General features: G+C 49.3%; 1 protein-coding gene across 2 annotated transcripts; it reads right to left on the reverse strand.

Annotated features, from left to right (window-relative positions):
- Positions 1-1,149: 1,149 nt before the first annotated feature.
- Positions 1,150-9,718, reverse strand: QPCTL (glutaminyl-peptide cyclotransferase like). Of its 2 annotated transcripts, none has more exons than XM_054999303.1 (7): positions 9,453-9,718; positions 8,366-8,512; positions 7,705-7,788; positions 6,016-6,168; positions 4,896-4,995; positions 3,611-3,727; positions 1,150-2,855 (listed from the first exon to the last, which is right to left on the reverse strand). In XM_054999303.1, the coding sequence occupies exons 1-7, from the start codon at positions 9,702-9,704 to the stop codon at positions 2,710-2,712; spliced, it is 999 nt and encodes a 332-aa protein (XP_054855278.1). In that variant the 5' UTR covers positions 9,705-9,718; the 3' UTR covers positions 1,150-2,709. The 2 variants fall into 2 exon arrangements, with proteins under 2 accessions (XP_054855278.1, XP_054855277.1); XM_054999302.1 differs by having other exon boundaries at positions 7,501-7,788.
- Between the last annotated feature and the right edge of the window lie 2,447 nt (positions 9,719-12,165).

A 12,165-nucleotide genomic window follows, 5' to 3' on the forward strand; every position in this document is an offset into this window, starting at 1 on the left:
AAAAACAGGTTCCACAGCTTTCTTGTCTGCCTCAGCCCTGGAACATCTCCAAGACAAAAGTCTAGCTTGATGCAGAATTCTGGAAAGCTTGCATGGTGCTTTCTGTTATTTTTGGTTGTGTCAAATAAAAAGGTACTCCCATGATGACTGTTAGTTTTGGATTCTACTTTGCACCAACGTAGTGCTCCGAAAGCTCTTGCCCATTTGTTTTTGCAATACATTTATAAATGACTAGGTTTGCCAGCTCTGAGTTAGGAAATTCCTGGAGATTTGGGGGGTGGAGCTTGGAGAGAGAGGGGTTTGGGGAGGGAAGGGGGCTCAGCAGAGTATATTACTGTAAAATTCACCTTCCAAAGCAGCCATTTTCTCCAGGGGCATTGATGTCTGTGGCCTGGAGATCAGTTGCAATTCCAGGAGCCCTCCAGCCACCACCTGGAGGCTGACAAGCCTATCAATAACAATCACCCGGCTCCAGGACGAAAGCTGCCTAGCTTATTTTGTGCATGGTGGTGGAATTAAAGAGACACTGCCACACTAAATTTAGCAAAAAAGTGCGCCAGCCTTTCTTAGGGCAGGCCTATATATTTGTGCTGCCCCAGTGTGAGGAAAAAGCAGGACAGACCTGTTCTATGCCTGCCCCGCGCCTCTGTTTTTATTGCTACCATAAACTGTCTTGAGAAGGGAAGGAAGAGAGGGAGGAGTAATTGGATGAGATATCAAGAAAAGACTAGCCATAAGGTCAGGGAGCAACTGGGCGGAGGCAGCAGGAAACCAGATTCCCAGAACTAAGAGGTCCAATAAACTGGTGCTTCAGTGGTGGGAGCATGTGCATCATTACACTGCCCTTGAAAATAAAAAAAGACCACGAGAGAGAGAGAGAGAGAGAGAGAGAGAGAGAGAGAGAGAGAGAGAGAGAGAGAGAGAGAGAGAATAAAAAGTAAAACGTTTTATTTTTAACTCATCCAACAAGCGGAGGAAGGGCTCAGTCACGGTGGGCACACCTAGCAAAAGGAAGCAGTACAGTACCAAATGAGATGCACTATTCTACTTCCACCTGTAAGTGGGAAAGGGCGGTAAAGCTGAATACTTCTCTAAGTAAAATATACTCCCTATAAGTAAAGGACGGAGAAGGTTGAAATGATACCTGCGTGAGAGCTGAATTTGTTTATTTTAACAAAGGGGATCATCCAAAAATAAGTAAATTTAGAAACTAAAGTTCACTCTATCACCCTTACTTCTGCTGCAGCCAGGACACAAGAATTCATACCCAGTTACAACACTCCTTCAATGGAAGAAATAACACAGAAAATACACACAATGGGTGTCCCATCCCCATGCGTTCTTGAAGCAATTTTCCATGTAGGAATTTGATCACCCTAGAAACTGTCAAAACCCTTCAGTAAGTTATAAAGAATAAAAACCTGTTTGGCTCAGTATAAACGGGAGAGGGAGGCAGCCAAAGCCACAACAGACATCCTGTTACCCCCTTCACAGTCCAAACTAGCGGCTACAAACATTATGGCTCAAAACTAAATGGCTCTGCCTTCAGGCCTGATGAATTTTAAAGGCCAGGTAACGGAAAGTGGTGGAAGAAGCAGTCAGAAAAAACACCTGCTAACATGGGTCTGGAACCCAGGGAGTTGTTCTGCTAGCAGACATCCTTTCCTTTGACTGAAGAAGGAAACGAGGGACCCATGGTGCAAGGCTGTTTGGGGGAGAAGTGTGGCTTGTGGGTCTGGAGGCCAGGTCCAGGGCTTGGGGAAGACCTCAGTAAAATGCTTTCTAGTGGACTCTCCCACTAAAGGTCTCCATTGCCCCTCCTACAGCAAATCCGTCATTCACTTGCTGACCTCAGCAAAATCTCTTCCCTTGTGGTAACAAAATCCACCCTCCACACACTGCTTCTCCTTGCAGTTTGCACCCCTAGATAGCAAAACAGGGAGCAGGAGCTCTGCCATCACTACTATGGCAGAGGTGAGGCACATCCACACAAAGGATACCATCCAGCATCTCTCGTACCTCCTGGTGGGGGCAGAGGTGGGGGTGGGAAAGGCAGCCCAGAAGAGGAGCCCATACTTCGCTGTCACCTGGGAGTTGCGATGGCTGGAGAGGTGGCTGATCTGGGTGGCCCGTTCCTGGAACAGTGGACACGGGCAAGATGCACGGAGGGTTCTATGTCTGAGCAAGGGTCCCGGCATGCATGCCTCCCCAGAAGAGACTTCTGAAGTTAATTTCTGGCAAAAGTGGCTTTGACAGATCAGAAACACCCACAAAGATTCACAGAATGCAAGGACGGATCACTAATTTGTTGTGAACAGACTAAACAGCTGTTCTATGGCGCACTCTCTTTAAATCATCAGATACACGGAATCAGACAGGAAGACCATTTTCAAGGAGAGAGAAATTCTCTTTTTCTTCACTATTCTCTTTGGCCTCCCCATCGGGAGCTCTACATTGGCTTGTTAGCCACAGACCCTCCAGCTCCTGGCTCAAAATATTAGACTGGAGGCCATGGCTGTAGCAGACCATGTTCTGCCTCTCCGTGCACCATGCTCCTCTTGAGTTGCACAACAAAGTTTCTGCAAAGGCCACCGTTCTAAGTCTGGAGCAGGCAGCAGTGCCTTCTCCCATTGCAGGTATATTCTGTGGCCATTCCACTGGACGGGAGGCAGACCAAAGAGGATTTCTGGGTCGGGGCAATGGATTCTCCTACAGCCACAGGTATTCTGCTACAAAAGCTGCCAGGATCTTACACAAGTTCTCCACGGTAGGTCGATGCAAGTTCACCTCTGTGTCCTCCATGGTATGCCAGAAAACAGGGAAAGGTGTAGCAATGAGGTGAAGAACTGGGACACCTGCGACAAAGACAGACAATCACACACATTTTAAGTCCAGGGCTGCCTGCAAATGTAAACTCCCCCCAAATCCCCTAACTCCCAGCATTTGAAAACTTTAAACAAACCCCAAGTTTCTAGCCCTTAAGGGGAGCTAGGGGAGAGGCTGGGCTTTGCCCCCACTTTCCTCCACGCCATGGAGGCATGGGGGAAAGGAGGAGGAAGGAGAGGGAATGGTGTCACATCCTGCCTTCTGTGAAGCAAGAAGACCTGCCCCCAAACCCTCCATGCATGGCCGATGGACTGCTAGAGGACAACATGCAGTTCTGTTGCCCCAAATCCTTTAACTAGAAATGCCAAGAACTGAGCCTTGGAATCTTTTATAAGCAGAGCAGATGCCCTATGGCTAAGCCCCTCCTATGAAAAACAAAAAGGTACAATTATGGTTGATTTTATACAGGTTACAGAATTCACTGGAGCAGGGCTTTTTTTCAGGGAAAAGAGGTGGTGGAACTCAGTGGGTTGCCCTCAGAGAAGATGGTCACATGGCCGGTGGCCCCGCCCCCTGATCTCCAGACAGAGGGGAGTGTAGATTGCCATCTAAACTCCCCTCTGTCTGGAGATCAGGGGGCGGGGCCACCAGCCATGTGACCATTTTCAAGAGGTTCCGGAACTCCATTCCACCGCGTTCCCGCTGAAAAAAAGCCCTATACTGGAGGCTGCTGGACATGACAGTCAGAGAAAACAACCGGTATGTATTGAGGAGGGGGAGTTACCTCTTTGGAGAAAGGGAACGTGGTCATCTTGGACGGGGCCATAGATGGGATGCCGACTGAAGTACAGCTGCTCTTGGGGGTGGGACGCCAGGAGATTCAGGCGGTGCAGCCGTCTTTCTGCATAATGCAACAAACCCCCAGAATTCACGTCCAAACACCTCCAACAGCACCCCCAAGCTGATATGCCAGAGATACTCTAGCCCAGGAGGCCTTGGAGATCTTTGTCAGGGCTGCTTCATCACAGCCCCCAGCAGCGGAACTGGCCCCTGGATGCTGAAGTCACAAACCCAGACTGGAACGCCAGACTGGAAGGCAGCAACTTCGGACCTCTGCACCCAGCTGCCCTAGGGAATGAGCCAGTCAGCCCGCTCTGCAAGGCAGAAAACCACTGGGTTCCGTTACTTGAAAATGTTTCTTCTGCCCTGGCACCTAGACTAGTCTTCTGGAAAATCCTAACGGCAACTAAGCAGCTTGATCAATTAAATAGATGCAGGACAGCTGGCCGAATTCCTGAAGTGAAGAGTCCTTGCCTACAAAGAATAGCTAAGTATTATTCAACAAGAAGCATTTTAAAAGATGCCACTCAGCCTGCTGGCTCCCCTAGGCCTTCACAAGCTACATAGACTTTCGGGGTTGGGTGAGATTTTGTCTGGCCCATAGGCTGGACCTGTCAGATTCTAGATTTAGCAGGGACTGGTTCGACCAGCTGCCCAGGTATGGGATTATCCTCACAGTTCTGGGTTTATGTCCTTTTCCCATCTGGCTTGGAGCTCCATGGAGCTCAGGGCTGCTTACACAGTTCTTCCTTCCTTGATTTTATCCTTGCAGTGGCCCCGGGAGGTAGATTAGGCGAAGAGAACCCAAGTGGCCCCACAATCACTCAGTGAGCTTTGATTATAGATCCAGAGGAGTTAGCCGTGTTAGTCTGTAGTCACAAAATACTAGAGTCCAGTAGCACCTTTAAAACTAACCAACTTAATTGTCGCATAAGCTTTCGAGAACCACAGCTCTCTTTGTCAGATGCATCTGATGATGGTTTCAGGATGGTTTGCTCTCTTCGTCAGATGCATCTGATGAAGAGAGCTGTGGTTCTTGAAAGCTGACAATGCATCTGACGAAGAGAGCTGTGGTTGTTGAAAGCTTATGCTACAATAAAGTTGGTTAGTCTTAAAGGTGCTACTGGACGCTTTACAATTCAGTGAGCTTTGTGGCTGAGTGAGGATTTGAACCTGGGCCTCACTACATTTACTCCATTGATTCTGGAAAATTGGCTTCCCCAACTCACCAATGCTGACAAGCCTTTCAAACCAACTGGCGGTATCTGAAAAATGATTTTGGATTGTCAGCCCGTCTGCACCCAGGAGGTCCAACAAAACAAAGAGAGCCTGTAAAGAAGAAGAGTTTTTTACAAAAAAAATCCCACCCCTTCTAGTTTCATGTTCACAGAACACTTTGCGCTGCTGGTCCTTGAAAAGATCCTGCAAAACAGCCTCGGACGTTTGGGATTCTGGTCTATTCCACTGGTCTGGATTGTACCAACTTCAAAACAGCTTAAATGATGCAGCCTTCCTCCATTGGGAGGGGACAGTTCTCTGCTGATAGAATGATGGTGTGTCAGGGTGAAGATGGAGCTAGAGCCTCCCTTGTTGCTAGTTTTCTAGGTGCATGAGCTTTGGGACCGTGCATGGAGAAACATTCAGTTGGAATGGGTATAGGCCAGATGCAGGTTTACGATATCAATGACACTTAATAACAACAACAACTGTGGTTTTTAATCGCTCTTAGAGACAGATTAGTGCCCCACCCAGAGCGGTGAACAAGTTAGTGTTATTATTATCCCCACCATACAGCTGGGGCTGAGAGGAGTGGCTTACCCAAGGCCACCTACTGAGCTCATAGCAGTAGTGGGATTCGAACCAGTAGCGTGCTGATTCGCAGCCAAACCACTTAACCACTGTGCTCTTTTCAGTAGCTCACTTCATTGTCCAATCCAATGAGAACGACAAATAAATAAATGAATAAATCACAATGATTTAAACATAATAATAATAACATTCGATTTATATACCGCTCTTCAGGATAACTTAACACCCACTCAGAGCGGTTTACAAAGTGTGTCATTATTATCCTCATGACAATCACCCTGTGAAGTAGGTAGGGCTGAGAGAGCTCTGAGAGAGCTGTGACTGACCCAAGGTCACCCAGCTGGCTTCAAGTGGAGGAGTGGGGAATCAAACCTGGTTCTCCAGATTAGAGTCCCGCGCTCTTAACCACTACACCAAACATGGCAGAATATGGAGAAACGAGGTGAACAGGAGGCAGATGGGAAAAAATGGACCATGGGGTTCAGCTGGTAATTCAAGCCGGGCCAGATTTCATGCCTGACAGTTCGGAAGAACACTCACCATAGCCTGGAGCTGAGTGACCCCTGGGCGGAGCGAGGCTTTGGACATACGTTCGGCCAAATGACGTGCCCCATACAGGGAGTCCGTGTCACTCCATTCCCCAAAGGCCTCTTCCCCATCCAGAAACAACAGCTGCAGAGACACCTTGGCACCCTAAAATGCAAAGCAGGTCTCAAGACAACATGGATTCGCTCAAGAAGTCATTAAACAGGGGAACTCACTGCCACAGGAGGTAGGGAGAAACCGCAAATTCATTTGAAAGGGAAAGAGACCAATTCACGGGAGGAGCAATTCACCAATGGCTATTAGTCTTGATGGGTAAATACAGCCTCCATAATAATAACAATAATAACATTCGATTTATATACCGCCCTTCAGGATGACTTAACACCCACTCAGAGCAATTTACAAAGTATGTTATTATTATCCCCATAACAATCACCCTGTGAGGTGGGTGGGGCTGAGAGAGCTCCGAGAAGCTGTGACTGACCCAAGGTCACCCAGCTGGCTTCAAGTGGAGGAGTGGGGAATCAAACCTGGCTCTCCAGATTAGAGTCCTGCTGCTCTTAACCACTACACCAAACTGGTTCTCATCAAGTAGACAGATAAAAAATAGAAACTGAAAACAGAAAATGTATATTTTGCAGTAAAGAAAAGGACAGAAACACAGTCATACAGTCGCAACAGGACTAGCAGCATGTCTGGATACTGAATTGAACTCTCTTTGGCCCTTTCCACACGTCCTTAAAGGACGACCCACTCACTGAATGCTGGCGGCTTTTCCCCTTGGCTCATTTTCTGGGAGTTCAGAGGCAGTAAAATATCTGAATATCAGTGGGTGGCAACAACAGGCATGGGGCGAGGGGGGGGGCTTCAGCCTCTGTGCCCTTCCTGCGAGCCTTCCAGAGGCCAACTGGTGGGCCACTGTGTGAAACAGGATGCCGGACTGGATGGGCTACTGGCCTGATCTCTCTTGCCTCTTCCAGCTTTGATCTTCAACCAAAACAAAATTTAGATTGCTGGTGCTGGAAACAGAATGCGCTTCCTTGCAATTGAGAGCCCTCAAAGGCTGGTGAACACCCTGATGTTGCAGCCTGCTCTCACGCTCTGTTACTCTTCATGTAGGACTGCTATCTTCCAGAATGACTACTGAGCTCTGGACTACAGAGATCAGGTCCTCTGGAGGAAATGGCTGCTTTGGAGACTGGACTCTACGGGCATTATATCTGTCTGAGGTCCTTCCCAGATTCTACCTCCAAATCTCCAGGAAATGCCCGACCCAGAGCTGGCAACCCTATTGTCACAGCTATCAAATTGTTTAACAACTTTTGGGGCTGGGCAGCCAAGACTCCAATCCGGCAGGCGGCTTCTCCCTTGAGTGCCAATAAAGTTCCTATGGGCCAAATGTGGCCCTTCTGGTTCCCAGAGTTTCCCAAAGCATTGGATGAGCTTGCTGCCTCCCACGTTGCATTTCCACCCTCTCACCTGCTCCTTGGATCTCAGCAGCTCCTGGTCCAGGGCGGTCACCAGCTCTAGCAGGATCGAGCAGGGCACGGCTGAGTCCGTCGCCCCCAGGAATGCCCGGCCGCGCCCATCGTGTGGGAAATACTTTGAATCGTAGTGGCAGGCCAGCACAAGGCGGCGGGGGGCAGCAGGGTCCAGAGTGGCCACCACGTTGGCAAAGCTCACCATGCCACGCGGCGTCCGGTCCTCGAAGGAGTCCAGCTCTATGTGCCAGGATGCGGCCAGCCCTCTTAGGCGTTCTGTGATGAACTTTGGGAGGGAAGAAGGGATGCAGTGGGAGGAACCGAGGGCTAAGGCTCTAGTCCTCAACGAGATCTTACGATTCTGTTGTCTAAACCCTCGGGGATAACAGCCTTTGGTCGTTTGTTGCAGAACGGGGAAGCATTTAGAATAGAAACAATCCCAATGCCGTTTGCCGCACCCCGTTAAGATCTCAGCTGAGACCCAAACAGCGACTTAGAGGAGGACCTGCAGTTTGTAAAGTCCACAGCCGAAACCTCCCTGTTGCCACCCCGGCACCCTCTAGGCAAGCCCTGCTCTGTCAGCTTTAGCCTCCCATCTGCAATATGAGGATTGCAACAACAGCCTACCTTGCAGGGCTGTTATGATTGTTAAAATAAAGTTTGCAATGCTCTTGAGAGGTACCTTATAAATGTTTTACATATTCAAAGTATTCATTGAATAACACCAGATTAGTTCTCAGCATAAGACCAAGGAGAGAGCGCCCCGCCCCAAGATTCAATGTGGAAATGTATATTTTGTGGCACGTTATCTGGTTGGTGGGCAGGTGGGGAGGTTCCCCAGTGGGCACAGAGTCTGAACTCACCTGCTGGACTTGTTTGCTCCCGCGGCTGCCAGGATACCTCTCCAGCAGTATGGGTTGCAGGTAGCTGTGCCAAAGCCTCTGCAGATCCACCAGGGAGGACAGGCGCTTCAGCTGGCTGCTGGACAGGCTCCGGGGCTTGTGGGCCAGCTGCCAGAAATCGAAGACAGGGTCTCAGAAACACAAGATTGCCGCCATCTCCTCCCATTTCGGCTCACACTCCCAAGCCTGATTTCAATTGGCCTCCCAAGCCAGGCCCAGCTGCCACCCTTAACACCACTGCCCACAGCAAGGGTGCCTCTGGTCAAAGCTTCTCCTTGAATATAAGCTTCTGGGAAGGAGCATCTCCTAAGGAACTCTTCTGTGTCTGGCTACTTGCAAAAATCCCAGAAGTGGGGCCAGGTTTTTTTTTTTTTTTAAAAAGCTGACATTCTTTCTCTCTCACTGCAGTTTTCCCTCTGCCACAGCATCTCAGAAATAAGGGCCCAAAGACATTTATACAACATAGCAACAACATATGGAACTCATTGCAACAAGATCTGCAGATAGCCACTGGGACTTTGAAGTTTGGGCAGGGGGAAAAGAAAGTCATAGAAGGGAACACGACCAGAGGTTATTATTCCCTGTTTTAGAGAGCCAGAGGGAACCTCCAGGAACAGAGGGGTGGCCACGTGAAGTCTACCACAGCACCTTAAAGTGTTTTACTCTCCTGAACTATTGTGGATTTGATATGCCCAGCCATACTTCACTAGCTCTGCCTGCAATGGAGGAAAGGGATTCCAAACTCTGTTGCCAGAACTTATTTATTATTCCCCAGGGGGAAACTTATTTACATCATTTATAGTCCTCCTTTCTCCATAAGGCTCAAGACAGATTACAAAGCGAGTTCAGTCAATTTCAAAGGCATTTCAATGCAATGGGGCACATGCATGCAGATTTGCAAAGATTTCGGACCTAGCAGAAGCCCAAGACAGAGCTGAAGAAATGCTGAGACAGAGCCGATCGTCGGCTGAAGCTGGACTCTCCCGCACCCCTCCAGGGCCCGGCCTAGCAGCTGCTCCCAAGGTCCGTCATGCAACCCCCTACGTACCTGGGACCCCCCGATCTCTTGCTGCTGCTGCTGCTGCTGCTGCTGCTCCTTCACCCCCCAGCCCTGTTCTGCCACCTCCCTCCAGAGCAGCCAGAGTCCCAGCAGCGCCCCGGCAGCCAAGACTAGCAGGAGGAGCCAGAGGCGCAGCGGCCGGAGAGGGGTCCGCCTGCCGGAGGCAGAGAAGCCCCCCGGCTCCAGCTCCCCGCCGCCTGCCCCCAGCCCCGGCCGCAGCCTGCGCGGCCCTTTGCGCATGGCGCCGCTTCCTCGCCCGGGCTCTCCGCTAGAATCGCCGGGGGCGTGGCTCCGGCGGCAGCCCCGCCCCCGGCCGAGAGAATGAATGGGCGAAAGCCACGCCCACGCTCTTTCAGCCCCGAACGTTCTATGGGGCGGGACTCAGAACAGACCACGCCCCTCGCTGGCAACCAATCCGAGGGCCCACAACTGCCCCAAGCTCCGCCTTTCGCCCAGTTTAGAACCAAGGGGCGGAGGGAGGAAGCCTGTTAAGTACACGTCAGTGCCGAGCGGGCGAGTTCTTAATCGTTTCCAGCCCCCCTGGGGTAGATTTTAAAGGAGTTCTCAGAGCCGGAGAAGGTTTATTTGATACTCTCAGGGTGCTATCATTATGAATTTTATTTCGTTAGTTTTATTATTAGATTGTTTTATTAATAACGCTTTTATTTATTTATTCGGTTTATATCCCTTGGGCTCAGAGGAATAGAAGCCATTTCCCCCCTTCCAAATGCAAACCTCCCTGGTTTCAGGTGGGTAGCCCGGTTGGTCTGCAGGAGAAGAGCAAGATTTGAATCCAGATGCACCTTAGAGACCAAGTAGATTTCCGGGATATGAGTCATAGACTCACAGGGTTGAAAGGTACCTCCAGGGTCATCTAGTCCAACCCCCTGCACAATGCAGGAAATTCGCTACCTCCCCACACACACAAGCACACACAACCCTTCCAGTAACTTTTGTTCCACACCCAGAAGATGGCAAAAGACTGTCAGGATCCCTAGCCAAACTGGCCTGGGGAAAATTGCTTCCTGGCCCTGAACTGGCAGTTGGCATTGCCCTGGGCTTCTAAGAAGGGGCCACGGATATAACCCTTCCTGCCCACCCTCTCGTGATCTGCCTAGGTTCACAGAATCAGCATGGCTCTCACGTGGCCATCAAAAGCTAGTTGGGCTTTAAGGTACTACTGGACCAGAATACTGCTCTCCATAGGGCTTGCAATCTACCTAATTAACTATGAGGAATAAAAGAGATCAAATGGTGTGTCAAAATCAAAAAGAGTCCAGTAGCACCTTTAAGACTAACCAATTTTATTGTAGCTTAAGCTTTTGAGAATCACAGTTCTCTTAGTCAGATGCATGGAGGGCAAAAAGAAACTGGTCAGATATAGAGGAGGAGAGGGGAGGGCGGAGTAGATGCAAACAGCTCCTTCTGATATGGAGATCAGTTTGCTTCTGTAAAGGAAATCAGTTACCTGTGATAATGAGATAACCATTCATAGTCCCTATTCAGTCCCAGCTTGACAGAGTCAAATTTACATATGAATTCCAATTCAGCAGCTTTGTTTTTTCTTTTTTAAAGAGAAGTTGGAGAGATACAGAATCGAAAAGGTGTTCTTTCTGCAGGCCCCACTTCTCCCAAACATATTCTCACGCGCACACATGATTATTCCTGGCTTCCTAACCCAAAAGGAAGCGGTCTTTAATAACATAATAATATTCAGTTTATATACCGCCCTTCAGGATGACTTAACACCCACTCAGAGCGATTTACAAAGTATGCCATTATTATCCCCACAACAAAACACCCTGTGAGGTGGGTGGGGCTGAGAGAGCTCTGAGAGAGCTGTGACTGACCCAAGGTCCCCCAGCTGGCTTCAAGCGGAGGAGTGGGGAATCAAACCCGGTTCTCCAGATTAGAGCCCCATGCTCTTAACCACTACACCAAACTGGCTCTTTATCCTTTTGAGGCCTCTCCTGAGGGACAACCTGCCTGAATCTTTAGGATTATTTAAAATATTTCTTGCCCTCCAATTCTGAGCTGGGGGGAAAGCCACAAGACCACATTGTCCAAAAGGCCCCAAAGCAGTCTGAGGGGACTCCCTGGCCACCCCTGCAATGTCACTTTGATTTGCACAATGGAAAAAATCTACAACAGTGGTGTAACCAGTAAGTAATATACACAAAGTAGTTCTTGAATTTTGTAATCCGTCTTGTGTTGGCAAGAAAGGTGGACTATAAAGAAAATATAACTACTTTAAAACCCACCAGATGTTAAACCACAAAACAGGTAGGTAGGTAAGAAGAAAGACTACCACAATCCCCAGAAATTCCCAGTCAGACAACTTCCATCCCCCGGAAATTCCCAGTCCTTTTATGGAGGATACCCTCACTCCTGAGAGCATGTTTCACAACCGCAGGACTGCCACCAAGGAAGTCTTGCCTGGTAATGCCACCTGCCAAACCTCAGAGGGCGGAGGTGCGCTCTGCAGAATCTCAAGATGGCCTGTGGGTTCAGGGTGGTTATCTGGCATTATCTCTCCAGAACATTTCACCCTGCCCTTCCTCCAGGGCTTAATGAGAACCAGAGTTGAGATGAGATGCTGGCCTTAGGCATTGAGGAAACGCTGCCCCAAGATAATTGCAATTTTTTGTTCTGTATAAAACACCTTGGCGATCCTCCAGCATTGAGAAGGCAGAAATGGAGG

This window comes from Eublepharis macularius, chromosome 15 (genome assembly GCF_028583425.1).
Source record: "Eublepharis macularius isolate TG4126 chromosome 15, MPM_Emac_v1.0, whole genome shotgun sequence".
NCBI classification, from domain to species: Eukaryota; Metazoa; Chordata; class Lepidosauria; order Squamata; family Eublepharidae; genus Eublepharis; species Eublepharis macularius.

What these genes read in the sequence shown, in the direction of transcription:
- QPCTL (XM_054999302.1), bottom strand. Translation starts at nt 9,704, where the DNA reads ATGCGCAAAGGGCCGCGCAGGCTGCGGCCGGGGCTGGGGGCAGGCGGC. An exon ending in GGAGCAAACAAGTCCAGCAG is followed by an intron (nt 7,789 to 8,365) that starts GTGAGTTCAGAC and finishes TCCCTCCCAAAG; the next exon opens with TTCATCACAGAACGCCTAAG. An exon ending in CGTTCCCTTTCTCCAAAGAG is followed by an intron (nt 2,856 to 3,610) that starts GTAACTCCCCCT and finishes TCTTTGTCGCAG; the next exon opens with GTGTCCCAGTTCTTCACCTC.